This window comes from Hemicordylus capensis, chromosome 8, assembly GCF_027244095.1.
Source record: "Hemicordylus capensis ecotype Gifberg chromosome 8, rHemCap1.1.pri, whole genome shotgun sequence".
NCBI classification, from domain to species: domain Eukaryota; kingdom Metazoa; phylum Chordata; class Lepidosauria; order Squamata; family Cordylidae; genus Hemicordylus; species Hemicordylus capensis.
In genome coordinates this window covers 20,271,287-20,291,143 of record NC_069664.1, presented here as the reverse complement: position 1 = coordinate 20,291,143, position 19,857 = coordinate 20,271,287, and the positions used below count along the sequence as shown (strand labels likewise).

The following is a 19,857-nucleotide window of genomic DNA, read 5'->3' as shown; positions in this document are numbered from 1 at the left end:
ACAATCCTTGCATTAAAACAATCTAAGGAATCATAACTGAGCATAAGATATAGGAATATGCTTCCCCTGCTTTGACTAGTGCACCCATATTCTATCACTTCCTCCCACACTAAAGCTGGCAGCTTGGAACGGCTTCTGTTGCCATACTGTATAAACAAGTTTCCTCTGGAACCCAGGACAGAGACCTTCTGCCTTGCAAACAAGCACCAAATGGCACTCTTCAGATATTATGTTATACCTGCATTCAGAGATCTGTGCACCTGTTTTTGTGTGAATGACTGTGCCTCTCCATTTTAAAAGCACATCTGGGTACAGATTCAGCAACTAAATGCAATCAATGAATGCATGGTACAGACAGGAACTGTACTGCTGTACCTGCATGAATAGGTGAATATCTACAGGCAGAGAGACTGCCCAGATTGCACCATGAGTTGAACATAATGTCTCAATAGGGCTCTGGTTGCATCTGGACAACCTTCATCTGCAGTGCAATTAAGGCTGCTCTTGCACAAAATTGTTGCAATTCTGCAATCTGATCCATCTACGGTTGGAAGCATGCCTCGCTGCATTTACGTGCGAGTAAGCCGATTGGGCTTAATGGGGCGTAAGAGTACAGGCTTGCAGCTGCCAAGGTTGCAAGGCAAAAAAAAAAAAGCAACTCGAGGTAATGCGCGTGCTTGCTTTGCCCTTCAGCCCTCGTGGACCGGTCTCCACAACCATCTCTCCTTTCCCCTCCCCTCCACATGTCACATGGCACCTTTTAGCCACACCCCCTTCTAATATCTCCCCGTCTCTCAGCCCGGATCGACACGTCACTGCTCGCGTCTCAACCAAGCCCGCCGTTTCCCGCAAGGCAACCTCCCCGCCAATCAGAGGCGGAGGCGGGCGGGCCGCGTCACATCGACTCCGCCCCACGCGCGGAGGGGCGCGGCCTTCGCCCAATGGGTTCCTGGATGAGGCGGGCGCTCGCGGTGACAGCGCGGTCTTCTTCGCCAATCGCGGCCCGCGGTGGGGTCCGGGGAGGCGGGCCGGCGCTGCAGCTGCGGGCGGGTGCGCCTGTAGAGTGGATGGCTGAGGGAGCGGCGGCGCGGAGAGAAGGGCTGCGGGGGTCCCAGGTGAGGAGAAGGAGAGCAGGCCTGCTTCACTCTGGGCCACTCTGGCGGCTCAGGGCGCATGCGGTGCTGAGGGGAAGGAGCCTGGCTAGGGGTGGGCTGTGGAGGGGGACCCCCCAAAAGGCATGCGCCCCCCAAAAGGCATGCGCCCCCCCCAAAGCCGGCCCAGCCGAGAGTGGAGCAAAAGGGCGACCCTTCTTGAGGGGACAGAGTGGAGTCTCTTCCTTCACTCGGCAGGGGAGGAATGTCCCATCCCCTGCAGCAGGGGGTCCTCACACCGGTCTCCCCAGATGTTGAACTACAACTCCCATCATCCTCAGCCACGGGGGTGGTCCTTTGTGGCTGGGGGTTGGTGGGAGTTGAAGGTCCTACGCCATCTGGGCAGCCGAGTTCGAGGACCCCCTGCTGTAGGGAGAGAGACACTTCCTTGCCTGATCTAACAGCGTGGGGGGATGTCACTCTGCAGCTCCTCTCCCTGTTGAGCTAGTTTTCTGCTTGCAGGGAGTTGATGGGTGTCCTAAATGCCCTCTTGCGGTGTTCGATTCCAGAGGTTGTTAATTACAACTCCCAGCACCCCCACCTGCAATGGCCTTATAAAGGTAAAGTGTGCCGTCGAGTCGGTGTGGACTCGTGGCGACCACAGAGCCCTGGGGTTGTCTTTGGTAGAATACAGGAGGGGTTGACCATTGCCTTCTCCCGAGCAGTATGAGATGATGCCTTTCAGCATCTTCCTATATCGCTGCTGCCCAATATAGGAGTTTCCTGTAGTCTGGGAAACATACCAGCAGGGATTTGAACCAGCAACCTCTTGCTCACTAGTCAAGTCATTTCCTGCTGTGCCATTAGGTGGCTTAATGGCCTTATGGGCTCCCCATATGTTGTTAACAGGGATGTCTAGATGTTGTTCACTACAACTCCCAGCATCCCCAGCTGTTGTGGCCTTTGGCTGGGGATTATAGGAGTTGTAGTCAACAACATCTAGGAATAACTGCTAGAAGGAACACTGTGGCCTCTCTCTTTAAAAATAGTTAAGAGAGGTTCTGATTTTATATCTTGCTGCGTTCCTCCCTGTAGGGCTTTTGAGTGAGGGAGATATTTAAAAATGTGGTTTGCTCACTTAAATTGGAGTAGGCAACATTTGGCTTTCTAGATGTTGCTGAACTACAACTCCTATCACCCCCAGCTGTAATAAATTGTGGCAGAGGGTGATGAGAGTTGTAGTTCAGCAACATCTGGAGAGCCACATGTTGCCCGTTCTCCTAACTATTCTCAGGACTCCACTGTCTGAAGTTTATGCAGCCTGTTCTTAGAGCTCTGCTGCTTCATTCTGCTTCCAATTCAGGCTAATGTGCAAGTGTGGAATACATTATTTTTCACTGGGGGTGGGGAATCTGCCTTTCCAAATCTCTGTTTAGTTTAAGTATCCTTATCACATCTGCATTCAGTGGTCAGGGCAAATTCTTTTCTCATATAGCCTTTAACTCAGTGGTAGAGCACATGCTTTGCAAAGAGAAAGGCCCAAGTTTAATCCCAGCTTCTCAATTCAAGAAGCCCGGGTAGCAACAGACAATGTTGGCTAGATTAGCTAGATTTTTGTGCCTGTATAAGGTATTGTTGTGTTTTTGTTTTGTTTTGCCTACAGAATAAACTGCTCCCCTTCCCCTTTTCTTCAAAGATTCCTCTTCTCCACCCATTTCATACAGACTCATGACAAATGTCCTTAGAACCACAGAACACTTTCCTTCCTTCATCTTTGAGGGAGTAAGTTTCTGTATTAGGAAACTGGCATAGAAGCACAAGCGGCATATTCTATGTATTGACCAGAAGTTAGGATAGTCACACACAAGCTTCTTTGCTGTGTGTAAAGGTAAAGTGTCGTTGAGTTGGTGTCGACTCCTGCAGAGCCCTGTAGTTGTCTTTGGTAGACTACAGGAGGGGCTTACCTGTGCCTTCTCCCACGCAGTATGAGATGATGCCTTTCAACATCTTTCCTATATTACTGCTGCTCGATATAGGTGTTTCCATAGTCTAGGAAACATACCAGTGGGAATTTGAACCGGCAACCTTTGGTTTGCTAATCAAGTCATTTGCTTGCTGTTTGTATGCTTGGTGTATTCATCCTGAGAAGCAGCCAGTCATTGCTTCCCAGGTTACGTACATATCCAGCAAAAATACATCCATGTACAGCTCTCATAGCTAAACAGGGCCTGGACGTTTAACTCCCCAAAAAGCAAATCTCTGGTTCTGTACTATCTATGCAACTGCATTAAGAATGATGGTCTCAAAGAGCCATAGAAAGTTCTCTTTCATTTGGTCCCTTCTCAGCCTATAGTACTTCAATTATAACAGTGTATAAAATATATCAAAAACATTCATTTTTTGACTCAGTGAGGGATAAGATTTTAATCGTCCCCTCTGGCACCCCAGAATCATGTGGTGCAAACATGTATGTACAATTGCTATAGATTACAACTCTGTATAAAGTCATGTAGTAAATCTCCCCAAACATGTTTATGGCATACCTCTCTAGAATTTGGTGGAATGAATGCCCACATTTATATAGAACAGGCCTGCTCAATTTAACACACACACCCCAGCTGTTTTTGGATTACAACTCCCATAATCTGCAGCCACAGTAGCCAATAGTCAGGGATTATGGGAGTTGTAGACCAACATCTGTAGGAGGGCCAAAGTTGAACAGGGCTGATATAGAAGATAACTTGTTTTGACATAGCCATTGGTATGTTTCCAAAGGACTTTTTCTCCCTCTCGCATAACACCAGAACCAGGGGTCACCCCTTGAAATTGATTGCCAAGAAATTTAGGATCAGCAAAAGGAAGTACTTTTTCACACTAAGCATAATCAACTTGTGGGATTCTCTGCCACAAGATCTGGTGGTAGCCAACAACCTGGATGGCTTTAAGAGGGGTTTGGAAAACTTCATGGAGGAGAGGTTTATCAACGGCTACAAGTCTGAAGGCTATAGGCCACCTCCAGTCTCAGAGGCAAGATGCCCCTGAATACCATTTGCAGGGGAGTAACAGCAGGAGAGAGAGCATGCCCTCAGCTCCTGCCTGTGGACTTCCCAGCGGCACCTGGTAGGCCACTGTGTGAAACAGGATGCTGGACTAGATGGGCCTTGGACCTGTTCCAGCAGGGCTGTTCTTATGTGTTTTTGGGAAAGGGCAATGAGGTTGGTTAACTTTAGCAAAATATAATGAATGTTTTGCAGATAATGCACTATCCACTAATATATCTTGCATGCACATATTCCCCACATGACAAGGCTGAACAAAAGCCTACTGGCATGCTTAGTAGTAACAGGTTTGTGAGGTTTTCTCAAGTAGATCTGAGCTAGAGGCTGATTTGGTATCGGAATGTCAGGCTTCATAATGTCCAACGTAATGCAATTTCAATTGTGGGCATGCTAGCTGGAGTAATTTTCTGATGTATTGATATATTTTGTTAATTTGCTTTTTTCTCTCCAAAGAGGTTGAAATTGTATATATGATGTACCTCATTTTATTCCCGTAACAATCCTATGATTGTTTGGCTTGGAGAATTTGTGGAAGAGAGTTTTAAACCTGTTTATCAAAGGGCCATTCAAAATTGGGAGGTTAAACTGTTCACATTGGACTGATAAGACTGGGAGTCACGCCAGCTCACTAACTCCCCAATTACTTTACATTTCAAATAGTTTAGTGAGTAGGGCATTTCTGTGAAACTCTGCTGGGGAATGCTTATTGTAAATATAAGAAGAGGTGGCTGGTGGGTAATTGATGAGCATTATTCAGAAGATGGCCACTCTTCCTGGATGGGCTGGCAGTTGAGGTTCTCCTCTGTGGCCTCGCAGTTATGGTCTTGTAGCCTTGTGGTACAGCTGTGTCCAGAAAGAGCATGAAAGTCCTTTTTTTTTTTTTTTTTGCCGTGCCCTGCATGGTAGATTGACTTGGTCTTGGACATTGCAATGTTTTGTAGAGAGGTGCTCTAGCTTTGCATCTTCTGTTAACAAGTAGGTCCTAGAGCTGTTGCCAGTGTGCTTTTGGAATCACAAGAGGAATCTTGACTTGGTTTCAGATCATAACTAGAGGCGGAACATCTGCTGAGCTTTTTTTGTTGTTGTTAGCATAAACATATTTTTAGGACAGCTCACTTCCCTATTTGATTTCATTTTTTGAAATGTCTGTCTTATTGATACGTTCCCCAGTTGGCTACTGGGTATTTACCTACTGAGTATTTACCTAGTGCCAACAGTGTTGTAGGCATTGCCGGGAAAGTCTGAGTCTGCTAAACTGGTTTAATATTGTGGTGGTGTCAGATCCCTTCCAAAATAATGAATTACTAAGTTTCTACTAAAACTCCCCATTCAGAAGTTAATTCTTATGATAGCTGGGGTTTCTTTTTAAAATATTGTGTGGGAAAATGCAGTCTAAGTGGTATTGAAATCGATGTTCCTTCTAACAGGGATTCCCAGATGTTGTTCACTACAACTCCCAACATCCCCAGCTGCAATGGCCTTTGGCTGGGGATTCTGGGAGTTGCAGTCAGCAACATCTGGGGATAACTGTTAGAGGGAATACTGATAGACATGTATTTTTTGTGAAACTTACGGTGTGTGTGTGTTGTGTACTTGGTTTCTCTGTTTTGGACTTCTGTTGATACTGTTAACCTTTGTTTTGAATAGACTGGAAACTTTATAATTAAAAAAAATCCCTGTTCAAGTTGCCTTTAGGAACACTTGCTGATATGGACTTGCTTTGTCTGAAAACCCTTGTTCTGATGAGAGATAGAGTAATTGACTGGGGACAGAGTTGTTTATAAGCTTTTACGGGTGATTCTGGATCTGTTGCTGTGAAAATGGAATACCTTTGTGGGAAAGGATCACTATCTAAAGCAGCAACAATTTTTGGTTGTCTCTGACAGAAGGGGGACCTCTGTATGTTACTTGGGAGATAACCCATCCCATTACAAGTAAACCATTACAAGAGATCATGTTTTCTTGTGATGTTACAAATAATAAAGTGGCTGTCCTAATTCAAATTTTCTTTTCTCACCTTTCTGTTTTCCTTCCAGGTGTTTAAGTACTGTTCATTCCTGCCTATGCCAAAATGACAAAGTTAGGGTTCCTCCGCTTGTCCTATGAAAAACAGGACACCCTCCTCAAGCTCCTCATCCTGTCCATGGCAGCTGTGCTGTGTAAGTTCCAGGTTTTAAAAACTCTAGAGTAAGGGGTGATTAACATATGACTATAAGTATTATTTGCCATCTCCTGGTTTAGAATGTATCTTGGGGTTTGGACCTCAAGTGTCCTGCCTTGAATTAGATGCTTGTTTGATTATTATAAAACTTGCCAGCTGTTAAGTTTCTGCACAGTAAAGAACCGGAGTGTTAGCTATTTTACCTGTTTAAGTGCAGTACATTAATAGTCCTTGCTTTTGTATTGCAGCTTTCTCTACCAGACTGTTCTCTGTGCTAAGATTTGAAAGTGTCATTCATGAATTTGATCCGTAAGTATCATACTTGCCTCCTATCTGTTGTCAGACTGTTTTCAGGCATAAATTATTTTGCTCTCTTGTAGCATATTAAAGAGATGACAAAGCAGATTGCTCTGCTTCAATTATAGTGATTCAAAATGTATCCGTGATGGAGAGGGTTTTCTGGAGAAAATCTTAGTAGAGTTTGCCTCTATGGCTTCTGTGGTAGAATTTGTAATTATATTCAGATGCACCTGCATCCAATAGGAAATGGATTTAAGAACTTAAAGGATAAAAGTATTTTCTAAAGTAACTTCCAAAGCCTTGAGGCCAATTGAAAATTCCATTCTTCAAGGGTCGCCTTGGAAATCAGTGGGTGCAGGAAAATGTTTAAGGGAGATGCTGAGGTGCTTTCACTGCAGCTGTCCAGTATGATTTAGAGAAGCTTGTATAAGGTAATGCCGTATGTAGTGTGGCATGCTAAATAGTGCATAATAATCCATTGGAAATGGGACACAAGGCTGGGTGTTTCTGGCTAGTAATCATTAGTAAAGTGTGTGTTTCTGCATTTGGTGTGTTTGCACTTGGATCTGGTTTTATTTCCTTACTGAGAAAGTGCTTAGCAATCAAGCTGGCACTGAATTGTGCATTAGATTTGGCAGCACCTTTACATAAGCATCTTAGCTGGAAGCTGAGATTGTAATTTGAGGAGCAGCAAACAGTGTTTCCAGTGTCCCGCTGGAAAGAGGCTCAGTATTCTGTTTGTCACAGGTATTTTAACTACCGCACAACTCGCTTCCTGGCAGAAGAGGGTTTCTACAAATTCCACAACTGGTTTGATGACAGAGCATGGTATCCCCTGGGGAGGATCATTGGTGGAACTATCTACCCAGGTAAAATCTTAGAGTTTCTTAAACAGGGGGACAGAAGCTATTGATTTAGTTTGGCCCTTGAAGTTTAGTTTGGCTCTTGAATAAGTGACAAAGGAAACTGTAACTGAAAAAAGTGACTGACCAAGGAGATTGTGGAGTGTTGTCATGCATCCTCCAAGTGGTTGTTCAGCTAGGCGGAATTGCTGAAATTTTGCTCATTTGATGCAAAAATTCTGTCAATATCATGGGTTCTCTAGAATGACTAGTTGGAGGCAAGGCACTGCCCCTTATTGGGCTGGATTTGCCTCAGCTGTACTCATTTTCTGCTGCAACCATATGCAGGCCTTGACCAGTTTTCTTTGGATCTAGGAGCCAGACAGTGGACACTTGACAAAATTACTGAACTTTGTGATGGACATTGGGGTGGGGGAAAGGGTAAATGGGCTTCTCTTTGTTCCCCTTTACAAGTAACAGAACAGAGGGATAAATAACATTTTATTAAATAACTCTAGTCTGAATATCCTAGTCTAGGTGCTACAGTTAATTTCTAGGTGCTGTGATGCACTAGTGCCCAGAATTTGTCAAGCCCTGCCATGCTGAATGCCAGCTTGTGGAAACCAGTCACCCCTTGCCAATGGTATCTCTCTCCTTTTTCTGTCTCAGGTTTAATGATCACATCGGCAGCCATTTACCATGTTCTGCATTTCTTCCACATTACAATTGACATACGAAATGTGTGCGTCTTCCTGGCCCCTCTCTTCTCCTCCTTCACCACTATAGTAACATATCACCTCACCAAAGAACTCAAGGTAAAAACAAGGGTGTACATAGTTGCTGATTCCTAGAGGTACTTTCCGGTGCATGATGTCTTTCACATCACTGCAAAAGCGCTGAGTCTGAAATTGTTAGTTTCTAATGTTTGCTATTTTATCATGTCTTGATTAGTTGCTGCCTTAGAAAGGCTATCAGGCAGTTAATTTTGTGCATGTAGTCTTAAATCTAGATACGATGATGCCGCAGTAACTTTGCAAAGAAAAAACTTCATGTTTTATAATGGGGACCTGTACTCAGTTGTCCGCTCTTTCCCATTTGTGAACATGAGTGTTATGCAGATGATGGCAATTGTCCAATCTTGCTAAGTGTAACTTGCTCGGATCCTAAAATGGATGCCTAGCAGTAGTGGTAAAGGTAGGGGTGGCAATTAGTACTGTAAGTCTTGTGTTGATGTATGTTGGAGAACCTAAGCACTAGTAAAGGTAAAGTGTGCCATTGAGTCGAGTTCTACTCCTGGCGCCCCCACAGAGCCCTGTGGTTTTCTTTGGTAGAATACAGGCGGGGTTTACCATTACCTCCTCCCATGCAGTATGAGATGTTGCCTTTCAGCACCTTCCTATATCGCTGCTGCCCAATATAGTACCAGCGGGTATTCGAACCGGCAACCTTCTGCTTGTTGGTCAAGCATTTCCCCGCTGCGCCACTATGGTTCTCCTTAAAAATGTGATTTTTAAAAAACTTCTTTAAAATGTGATTTGCAAGCTTCCATTGGCTCTTGGGCCGAAGATTGTCTGCCTATCCCGATGCTCAACCTCAAGATGGTCACTGTGTTCTAGCAATCAAATGGGATATTGATGTGTGCCTAAATATGAAGATAAGACATGTTATAGATGCTGCCATAGAAAAGTCATGCCCTTCCATTTCTACTGATGATCAGAAGTTAGAAATAAAAGATGCATTTATTTTTAAGCTTGTTTCCTTATTGGAAGAGGCCTGCTCTCCTTGTTACGTAATACATTGCATGCTTTCTGAGTATTTTTCCTTGTAGAATAACAGAGCGGAAAAAAGCTGGCCTGTCTGACCAATCAACCCTCTCTTGCCTGTAATAATGTTCATGTCCATTTAGTAACCCTGGCTGCACAATTTACAGCTCTTAATGACTTGAGTTGATTGTGTCCCTTTCTCTGGCTAGGATGCAGGTGCGGGGCTCTTGGCTGCTGCAATGATTGCTGTGGTGCCTGGATACATCTCTCGATCTGTGGCTGGGTCCTATGACAATGAAGGTGAGATTGGACTCTTTGAGTGCCCTCTGTGCTGACAACTGTGTGGTGATGGTGAAGTACTGAGGTTGGAGCAGCTTTTGTCATATTTGTCTAATTGTGTGTAAAATACATTAGCATCTTTGGAACAGGTTGGCTAGTACTGTTTTGTTTTTTTGCTCTGAAATAGGCCTCCGTTTTACTCCTGTATCTTGTTTAACCCCCAGGTATTGCCATATTCTGTATGCTTCTGACTTACTACATGTGGATCAAAGCAGTGAAGACAGGTTCTATTTACTGGGCAGCCATGTGTGCCCTTGCCTATTTCTACATGGTAAGTGATAGCTTTTGATTTCTTGAACATTGTGTTTGCTGTTCTGGAAGCGGGCGTTGCTCTGACATCAACCAGAGTAGGTTAAGTTCCACCTGCCACCATCTCCTGAGTTGTGTAGATCTTACAATGAGTCCAGGGTGCAACTCGGTTAAACTGTCATGGCTTCCTCCTCCCACTACGAGTTAAGAGCTACACTTTGGTGAAGGGGCCAAATAATGAGGAATCCTCAGTCCTCTCACAGAACTATAGTTCCCAATATTGGTGGTGATAGTTGAGCTGACAGATGAGTCAGGAAATTCCCATGTTCAAATGTTACCTTACTTATAAACTCATGAGGTGGCCTTAGGTAAGCTATTGCTTCTTAGTCTGAGCTCTCCAGGCACGGGGCATTACTGTTTTTACCATTGGCTCAGCAGTGGTCTGCTTAGCAGTTCTGTGCTATAAGATTGTGCCTCCTTAGTGTAAAAGGCAGTGGATAATTTTGGACTTCTGAATTGTGTAAGTAAGGAAGGTGTGTGTGTGTGTGTGTGAAGCAAATTTAACTCCTTGTTGGGAGTCCTTGGTTCTGGTAGTATTTGGAGATATGATTTCTAAGTCCTTCTCTATTTTCCCCTAGGTCTCTTCATGGGGTGGCTATGTCTTCTTGATCAATCTCATTCCCCTCCATGTTCTGGTGCTGATGCTGACTGGACGATTCTCCCATCGGATATACGTGGCCTACTGCACAGTGTATTGTTTAGGAACCATTTTATCAATGCAGATCTCTTTTGTTGGTTTCCAGGTGAGTCATCTGAGCAATCGGTAATTGTGGTTTTATGCAGGTTACTTCTGTAGCAGGATGATGTTCTCTGTACGATGAGGGGAAGACCATTCATTCATTCATTGGGTTTAATACATTATTTGGGACAAGGAGCAGAAGAGGTTGGCTTGCCATTTTCTATGAGGCTTTGCAGGAGACAAACATAGTAACTGTCCTGAAATATAGCTTTAACTGTGCCTGTTTGTTCTTCTCTGCAGCCGGTCCTGTCATCCGAACACATGGCTGCCTTGGGCGTATTTGGCCTGTGCCAGATTCATGCCTTTGTAGATTATCTGCGCAGCAAACTGAACCCTCAACAATTTGAGATTCTCTTCAGGAGTGTGATCTCTCTGGTTGGGTTTGTCCTGCTCTCCATAGGAGCTGTCCTGATGCTGACAGGTGTGGTGCTGAGATTACTATAAGACACATGCTAATTCAGATTTATTTTTATGCTGTTTTCATAGGGACATTAACCTAATGAATTAATGGGAAAAGAGCTCTCAGATTCCCCCCCCCTTTTAAAGAACTATTTTGCGTTGTCAGATAAGATTATGCTTTTGTCTCCACATAATTTGCTCAGATCATAAATTCTGCTTTTGTGGTGTAGAGTTGGGTTGCTTTGCCAATCTAGAATGTTTTATGTAGGCTCTCCAAAGCCATGACTTTATTCCGAGGGTTTGCAATGTAAAACTTGTGCATCTGTCAGTGCTGGGAGCCTTATATTAGATGATATCTGCTTAAACAAACTTTTTTGCCCATCAAAACGCCTGCAGGTTTAGGAAACAACATATACTTTTAACACAGTCATCGTCATCATCAAGTACCTGCAGCATCTGTGGATGCTAAGAGCCAAACTTGCTTGATCCCCTTATTGTACAGTTAGTTTGATTGGGGAAACCAAAAAGACAGTTGCGGTAAAGTGAGTGAATTTTATCTGGCATTGCTGAGAAAAATAATAAGTGTCATTAAAGTTCTATCCAATTGTGCAGAGCTGAAAAATCCAACTTAAACTCTATAATATGTATATGTGCAGTGAGACATGGTGTAGGTTTCTTGAGAGAGATTGACTGTCTTCTACTTGTATGCCTGTGATATCCATATGTACATCTGGATAATCCTAACCTTCCCACCCCCAGGAAAAATCTCCCCATGGACTGGACGCTTCTACTCACTGCTGGATCCTTCCTATGCAAAGAATAATATCCCTATCATCGCTTCAGTCTCTGAGCACCAGCCCACCACATGGTCATCCTACTATTTTGACCTGCAACTCCTTGTCTTCATGTTCCCTGGTAAGTATAGCATAGTTTTTAAACACTTTCATATTCTGCTGTATAGCTTTTTGTATGTGTGTAGAAAACCTGGCAACATTTTTCAAGAAAAGTGGGATTCTGCTCAAAGACGAATAACCTTAAGCAGGTAAGAAGAGGGCTAATTGTTAAGCCAAGATCTTGTTGTGGAGAGAGATTCGGGCATGTATCAAAGATGACCCAGAATTGGTTTAAAGATGATAGTAGAATTTGGTGCTCTGAATTCATGGTTCTTAATGTCTGCATTAGTACACAACTGTTTAATAATATTGCTTTAGTATCTTCCTCTCTGCTTGCACAGAAATATTTGGGCCAAGAATTGACCCATCTCTCCCTCTCTTACAGTTGGTCTGTATTACTGTTTCAGTAACCTGTCTGATGCCCGCATTTTCATCATCATGTATGGTGTGACCAGCATGTACTTCTCTGCAGTGATGGTGAGTACTGAATGTAGATTTACCACAAGATTGGCCAAGCCAGGAATAGTTGGATAAAGAACCCTAATTTCTTTCTATTTTACTTCAAAGAATTTTCATTGGTAAAACTAGAATCCTGTTAGTACAATAACATAAAAATTAAAGCATCTAGTTTAGCTAAATTAAGTGAGCTAAAAGAATATCTGGAAAGGAGGATAATGTGTACTTATGGGGAAGGTGGTTGGAGCCTGTGAGTCGAGCTTTCCATCTGACCATCCTTTTGAATTTCATATGTCAGTGAGTCAAGGATACATTTATGTATGAGTGGCTTTGGAGAAAACTATCTGCAGTGAAAAAGGAGTTGTCTCTAAAATGAAACATTGGGGTTTTAAGAATGCCTTAGTCACTCTTTTTGTTGTGCTCCCTGTCCCCTCCACTCCATTTTTGTTTCATCCCCTCAGTAGCAAGACAGTCAGTGTACTGCTATCTTAACAGGTTCGTCTAATGCTGGTGTTGGCTCCGGTTATGTGCATTCTGTCTGGCATTGGCGTCTCCCAAGTGCTGTCAACTTATATGAAAAACCTGGATATTAGCCGACCGGACAAGAAATCAAAAAAGCAGCAGGATTCTACTTACCCCATCAAAAATGAAGTGAGTATGACGATATGCCTTAAAGGGGAGGATATAGGAAGAACAGAATGATTTGGGAGGATATATTGTAGGAATTACATTGGAGTAGTCTCGAGACCACCTGCTGAGTAATTTATGGGGAGCAGTTTTCCTGTTTGGGTAGCTTCTGATTGGCTTTTGAATTTAAACATTTGCTCGTTCTGATGGCTACTGTTGCTTTTCTAGGTTGCCAGCGGCATGATCCTAGTAATGGCTTTCTTTTTGATCACCTACACTTTCCATTCAACTTGGGTAACAAGTGAAGCCTACTCTTCTCCCTCCATCGTGCTGTCTGCTCGGGGCGGTGATGGCAGCAGAATAATATTTGATGACTTCAGGGAAGCTTACTACTGGCTTCGTCACAATACGCCAGAGGTAACTCTGTACTGAGACAAACTATTTAGGTGTAATGGAGAGGCTGGAGTGCAGACCAGCTTGGCAGAGCAGGTGTACTGCTTCCTTTTTATGGTGGCCAGAACTTAGGCTAATGTTTATGTTGGGTGATAATTTACTTCCACAGCATCTGTGTAGATTTCATGGTAAAGTAGAATATAAGCAACTGCATGGATTTTTATGTTCTACTTAGCCATTGTGAATTCATAATTCTGTTATGCAAACAGATTATTGCTCATTCTGGGATTTTTGGCTAATGTATTTAGCATTGTCTGCTGTATAATGCTGACGACTCCGTAGCCTCTAAGTGCCTTGCATGAACTGTAGATGGCAGTTAGAAATAGTTATGCAGTACCACGTCCAAAATGTTTTTCTAATTATTTAATGGGTGGGGAAGAGAACTCGCAACACACATACAAACACGGAACATAAAACAAAATCAGCTTCCACTCAACAGCTTATGATATAGAAAAATTTTGAAGTTCTAGGGAAATATATTCTAGTGCTCCATTTCCAAATTATTAGTTCATATAATGTAAAATGACATTTGAAAAACTTTCAATCCCAAGCAGAATGGTTTGTTTCTCTAAGCATAATTCCAAGCAAGAGTGTATTGTGCCTGTAAACAACAAGCAATTCACCATATCATAGTTATATTTTTATTACACAAGTGCAAAGCTGCTTCGTATAGTGAGTTTTTGAAATTGCTTTGATATTGCCATTATCATTCATTTGGCAAGTGTATGATACTGACCCTACGGAAACAAATTCTGTAGTCACTGGTCATCACAAACTACTGTAGCCCAAGGCATATTGTTTTATCTGCATGTTAGTTCATAGCAGGGATGTTGATTGCCTTTTTGTGTTTGAGCTCAGGATGCAAAGGTTATGTCCTGGTGGGATTATGGGTATCAGATAACAGCCATGGCGAATCGAACGATTCTTGTGGATAACAACACTTGGAATAATACCCACATTTCCCGAGTTGGTCAGGTAGGTGAAGCTTGATGAATCTTACGTTTTCTTCATTAACAACCCAGAGAAACCATTTTCTCAAGAATTGTAATCAGTTTATTCTTCATGCCTGGTATGAAGGGCTAACTTGAATAAAGCAGTCAAACTTTATCATAGTTTTTCATAGTTCACAGCAGGCATGATGACTGGGAATGTATACTGTGAATTGACTTGTGAATGTATAAGCTGCTGCTTTCACTTTCAGGCTATGGCTTCCACAGAAGAGCGTGCTTATGAGATTATGAGGGAACTGGATGTCAGCTATGTGCTGGTGATATTTGGAGGCCTCACTGGATATTCCTCAGATGGTAATTTTGCACATTTACTATTTTAACGTAGATACTACGTTTTCCAAACCAGGCCCTCTTTTCAGGGTAGTGCCCTTCCATTAGTGTCATTCCCTGTTGATTTGTGGTGAGGAACATAATATATCATTTGCAAGTGCTATAGTAGTGTAGATGTTACACTGTTCTTTAGAAAATAGAGCCCAAAAGCAGCCCAGGTAATCCCTGATAGTCAGAAGTCAGGGTGGGTTTTTCTGTACTTGAGGGGATGTGGTTAGTTTGGCAACTTGGTGTCAGACTACAGCACCCATCATCCCCAGCCACAATGGCCAAAGGCCTCTTGAAAGATCTTGTAAGATGACAGAGTTGCCATCTTCACTGTGTTCTGTTTTGTTAATAGGCTAATTCGTAGGAGGCTCATTTGCTTGTCTTCTCTTTAGATATCAACAAATTTCTGTGGATGGTCCGAATTGGTGGGAGCACAGACACTGGCAAGCACATAAAGGAGCATGATTACTACACACCAACAGGAGAATTCCGTGTGGATAGAGAGGGGTCCCCTGTATTGCTTAACTGCCTTATGTACAAGATGTGCTACTACCGCTTTGGACAAGTCTACACAGAAGCCAGTGAGTGACTTGTATCTGATTATTTCAAAATGGGGAATTAGGAATGTTATTGCGAACTTGGGATTTAGGTTGATCCCTGGTTCTTTTAGTTAGTTGTCTTCTCTGACACACAATCTAGCCTTCAGAATTTGTAACATGACATGATTGGGGGAATACAGGTGGCCCTCGTTATTCGTGGGGGTTCCATTCTTGCCTATAGGCACAAATTCAGAAACTGCTAATAACGAAACCTTGAGTCAATGGGAATTGGGGGGTTAGGTTCCTAACAAAACAAAGGGCCAAAAGAGCGATTAGATTGCTTGGAAGGACCCAGTTGTTACTAACTTGAATGGATTTTTTCCTAAGGGTGGAAAAATGAGATTTGGCAGGAGGATGGGGGCAAGGATCAGGAAACTGACTACTTTGGGGTTGCAATTTTTCTCGTTTTATAGAGCGCCCTCCTGGTTATGACCGAGTGAGAAATGCTGAAATTGGCAACAAAGACTTTGAGCTTGATGTCTTGGAGGAGGCATACACCACAGAACACTGGCTTGTACGAATATACAAAGTAAGCAAGACCCTAGGTCCCGTCAGCTACCTAAGTAAGAGCAGGGAGCAGTTAAAATAATTGGGTAATGTACATTATTTTGTGCAGGTAACAAGCACGCGAGACCACCTTGCAGTCTCTTGGCACAAGGCCTTTTGCACAATCCCTAGCCTGTCCTGGAGTAAACAAGGACTGCACACTTGTTGGTTGATGTGGCACATGCAAATTGTTGATACTTATACAAAATGTGCTGTGCTTTATAATAGACTTGGGAAGCAATTTTAAATTTTGCACACCATCATATGTATATATACATATTGGTCAAGATGTGTATATATTCATGTTAATTATCACGGCTTTGTCCAGGAGTCTGTGATTTTGGGTGAGAATGTTTTGCCCTAATGGAACTGAACTGCAGAATGCTGAAAACATCAATTTTGTCTTTCACAGGTAAAGGATTTGGATAATCGTGGATTATCAAGGACGTAATTTGCCTTCAGCTGAACCACAATGAGCACTGACCGAGCCTTTGCCTGTGAAGCAAATGAGGGTTTTTATACTGTTTTGTCAGTAAGGAGTTGGGATTTAATTGCCCAAGAAATCCCGTCCTCATGCAGTGAGTCCATATTAAATGGAATGATTTTTTTTTTTATAAATACAAACCGGCTACGGAATCGGAAATTGTAGCTTTATGATGGGATAATTAAAAAGGGTGTGGAAAAATGTGTGTGTTGGTTCATTTCTCCCCCTTCTGAAGGTTCACAATAACAGTAATCTAAATAATAAAACATCTGCAATTCGAGGAGGAGGTCTGTTGGTAATTGAAATCCCTGTCTTAGTTAGCTCTCATATTCCAGCTGCTGCATCACCTGTGTAAACAATCTGGGTTTTGCTTTCTTTATACTTTGTGAAATATTTACTTATACCAAGCAGCAAACTACCCTCTAGCTTCCTTCCCTGAATACATTGAACTACCCTATATTTAAACAATGTATGCTATTTTCACACATAGTAGGCAGACCTCACTCTTTCATAGATCTTCAGGGATGCACTTTGTTTTGATTTAAAAAGTTATCTCTATCGTTGAAGAATGCTGCTGTTCACTGTTGGAAAACATAGAACACATTTGGATCAAGGAAAGCTCTGAATAAGAGTTATACTGTTTAAAGTACTTCGCCTTTATCATCTCTCTAAATTTAGAATGTAGTAATGGAGTTCCCTGTACATCTCAAATAAAAGGACACTCTTCTTGCCCCAAACTATAATAAAATGAAGGATTGCCTTTTACTTAAGTACTGTACAGTATAGTCACAAAAATAACCAGAGAGAAGCCCTTGATGGCAAACATCTTGCACTAAGATTTTATCTTAAAAGGACAGTTCATACTGGTGTTTGAGCAAGTGCAGTTACTTCTGTGGTAAATAATTGTCTCAAAATTATTCCCATGTGCAACTTGACATAATCTCATGCCTGTACCAACCTAGCATTTATTAGGGTGGGAATGTGAGTGATTTGATCTTAACTAGGAAGGCACAAGCAGAAGGTGTCCGGTTCGAATCCCCGCTGATATGTTTCCCAGACTATGGGAAACAGCTATATTGGGCAGCAGCGATAGAGGAAGATGCTGAAAGGCATCATCTCACACTGAGTGGGAGGAGACAATGGTAATAAACCCCTCCTGTATTCTACCAAAGAAAACCACAGGGTTCTGTGGTTGCCAGGAGTCGACACTGACTCGACGGCACAATTTACCTTTAGGAAGGCACAGATGAACACTAGTAGATAAATCATGGTTAAAGTACAGTTACCTTTTAAAATCTCCCCTAATGGACAGTATGATGGAACAATTCTTGTGAGGATGTCAAAGCTGAGTTGGAGCAGTGATCCCACAAGTGATTCAGCAGCATCCATGGATGTCAGAGAGAACAGTTTTCTATTACGCTTTTCAGGCAAAGATCTCGAGAGTCTTTTAAGGCCTGACAGGAGCAAAACAATAGTAATAAATAGCAGCACATGGTAGGGTGAACAAATGATTGAGCAAGCAAACTCTTTCTTATCACCTGCTATATACCGCTAGTTCTGAAGCTTCAGTGATGAGGGAAAGGCACTCTACACATGCTTATGGCACCTTTAATTGTTGCACTAGACTACAGGCTTTTAGTAATGAGTCTCGGCATTGAAGCCGGGTTCCAATGTCTGCTTCAAGATAAACTTGACTCAAGCACATTGCTAGCCACAATCTGTCATATCTTGGCTATTTCAAAGACTTGTTGGGGGAATGTGGTAAGAATATAAACTGGAATAGGCCATTTTCCCAGAATCATTTTTCCTAATCTAAGATTATGTGATGTGATAGATGTAAACAAGTAATCTTTGTCATTAATTAACTCTGGTCAGCTCCTACACACTTAGCATTGTGGGTCTGAGCCAGAGTCATATGGGTGATGCTGGGCCACTCACCTCTCAGCCTAAGCTATCATGGTAGGGAGGTGCACGAACTGGTTCGGACAGCCTGTTACAGATCTCCAAACTGGTTCGAAGGACCGAAGCATATGCACACTGGGGTGGCAAGGAGGTATGTTCCCACCTTGTGGGACTGTTTTTAAACACAGCGCAGGCAGGGGAAACCTACCTAGGGGGGTGGGGGTAGGGGTAAGAGCACACTCCTTGCTCCTTAAAGGTACCACCCCCCGCTGTTGAACCAGCCAGCGGCAGTTCCATGCACAGCCCTACCTCACAAGCTTGTTGTGAGAATAAACATAACCCTGTATATTGCTCTAGGCTCTTTGGAGGAGGAGCTGAATATAAGTATAAACATAGTGCCTTATAGCCTCATTGTTTGCTGCAAGACTTTGTGAATGTGTGAATCCACATGCTCGTGAATAGAGGAGGAAAAAACCTGTAATTTTTATTTTTAACATCTTATAAAAGGCCATTTATTTATTTTATAAATAAGAGGCCATGAAAAGCAAGATACCCATTCTATGGAAAGTACATAATGCTCAATATCAAGAAAACTGTAATGATCTAGTTCATGAACATTTATGCCAAAATGTGAGGCAGCACAATCCTATGCTTGTCTACTCAGAAGTAAGTCACATTTGAATCCAGTTTTCTGGGGGTTTAATCTGAAGGTCACTGGTATATAAGCTTGGGGAACAGCTTCAGTCCAGGATCCTTCTATTATCATGTATAAGATAGTACAGTAATTGCATTTATTTGTAATGGAGTTGGGAAGCTGCCTTATACTGAATCAGACCATCTGGTTTAGTATTGTCTGCACTGACTGGCAGCAGCTCTCCAAGGTCTTAAGCAGGAGTCTCTCTCCCAGCCCTACCTGAGGATGTTACCAAGGGTTTGCACCTGGGACCCAGATGCTCTTCCACTGAGCTATGGCCCCATAAGGGGAATATCTTGCAGCGCATAACATAGTCTGGCATCCCAATGCAAACCAAGGGACACAAAAAGCTGCCTTCTACCGACTCAGACAGTTGGTCCATCTAGCTCAGTATTGCCTACCCAGACTGGCAGCAGCTTCAAGGTGGCAGGCAGGAGTCTCAATCTTGCATATGTACCCGGGAGGGAATCTGGGAGACCACCTCCATGCAAAGCAGATGCTACTAACATGAATGCCAGGGACTGCCCACTGAAAAGCCCTCGTTCAGACCTCTGCTGCTGGGCAGGAAAACAGTTACGCCGGGAGCTGCCTTCTACCAGGTGAGACCGTTGCTCCACCGAGCTCAGGGAATGTCTACCCAGACTGGCAGCGGCTTCCCCAAGGTTGCAGGCAGGAGTTCCTCTCAACCTTGGAGGTGCCGCCAGGGAAGGAACCTTCTGCGCGCACTGCAAGCAAGCAGACAGACACTCTCCCCAGAGCGGCCCCGTTCTCTTCCCGGCGTGCTCACACACTTGCAGCCTCCCATGCAAATGCAAACCAGGGCGGGCCCAGCTTAGCAGAGGGACCCATCCATGCTGGCGACCACGGGGCGGG

At 43.2% G+C, this 19,857-nt stretch overlaps 1 protein-coding gene and 1 long non-coding RNA gene across 2 annotated transcripts; one reads left to right on the top strand and one right to left on the bottom strand.

Annotated features, from left to right (window-relative positions):
* The first annotated feature begins 958 nt into the window (after nt 1-958).
* Nucleotides 959-16,589, top strand: STT3A (STT3 oligosaccharyltransferase complex catalytic subunit A). The gene is made up of 18 exons (XM_053269814.1): nt 959-1,115; nt 6,187-6,309; nt 6,560-6,620; nt 7,359-7,480; nt 8,123-8,268; nt 9,426-9,516; nt 9,720-9,826; nt 10,443-10,607; nt 10,844-11,024; nt 11,762-11,917; nt 12,281-12,372; nt 12,847-13,002; nt 13,207-13,395; nt 14,290-14,406; nt 14,633-14,735; nt 15,152-15,340; nt 15,772-15,887; nt 16,317-16,589. The coding sequence occupies exons 2-18, from the start codon at nt 6,222-6,224 to the stop codon at nt 16,353-16,355; spliced, it is 2,118 nt and encodes a 705-aa protein (XP_053125789.1). The 5' UTR covers nt 959-1,115; nt 6,187-6,221; the 3' UTR covers nt 16,356-16,589.
* Nucleotides 16,590-16,645: 56 nt separating this feature from the next.
* On the bottom strand, nt 16,646-19,853 carry LOC128333805 (uncharacterized). The gene is made up of 3 exons (XR_008311080.1): nt 19,534-19,853; nt 17,675-17,842; nt 16,646-16,969 (listed from the first exon to the last, which is right to left on the bottom strand). It is a non-coding gene; the product is annotated as an uncharacterized LOC128333805 (long non-coding RNA).
* Between the last annotated feature and the right edge of the window lie 4 nt (nt 19,854-19,857).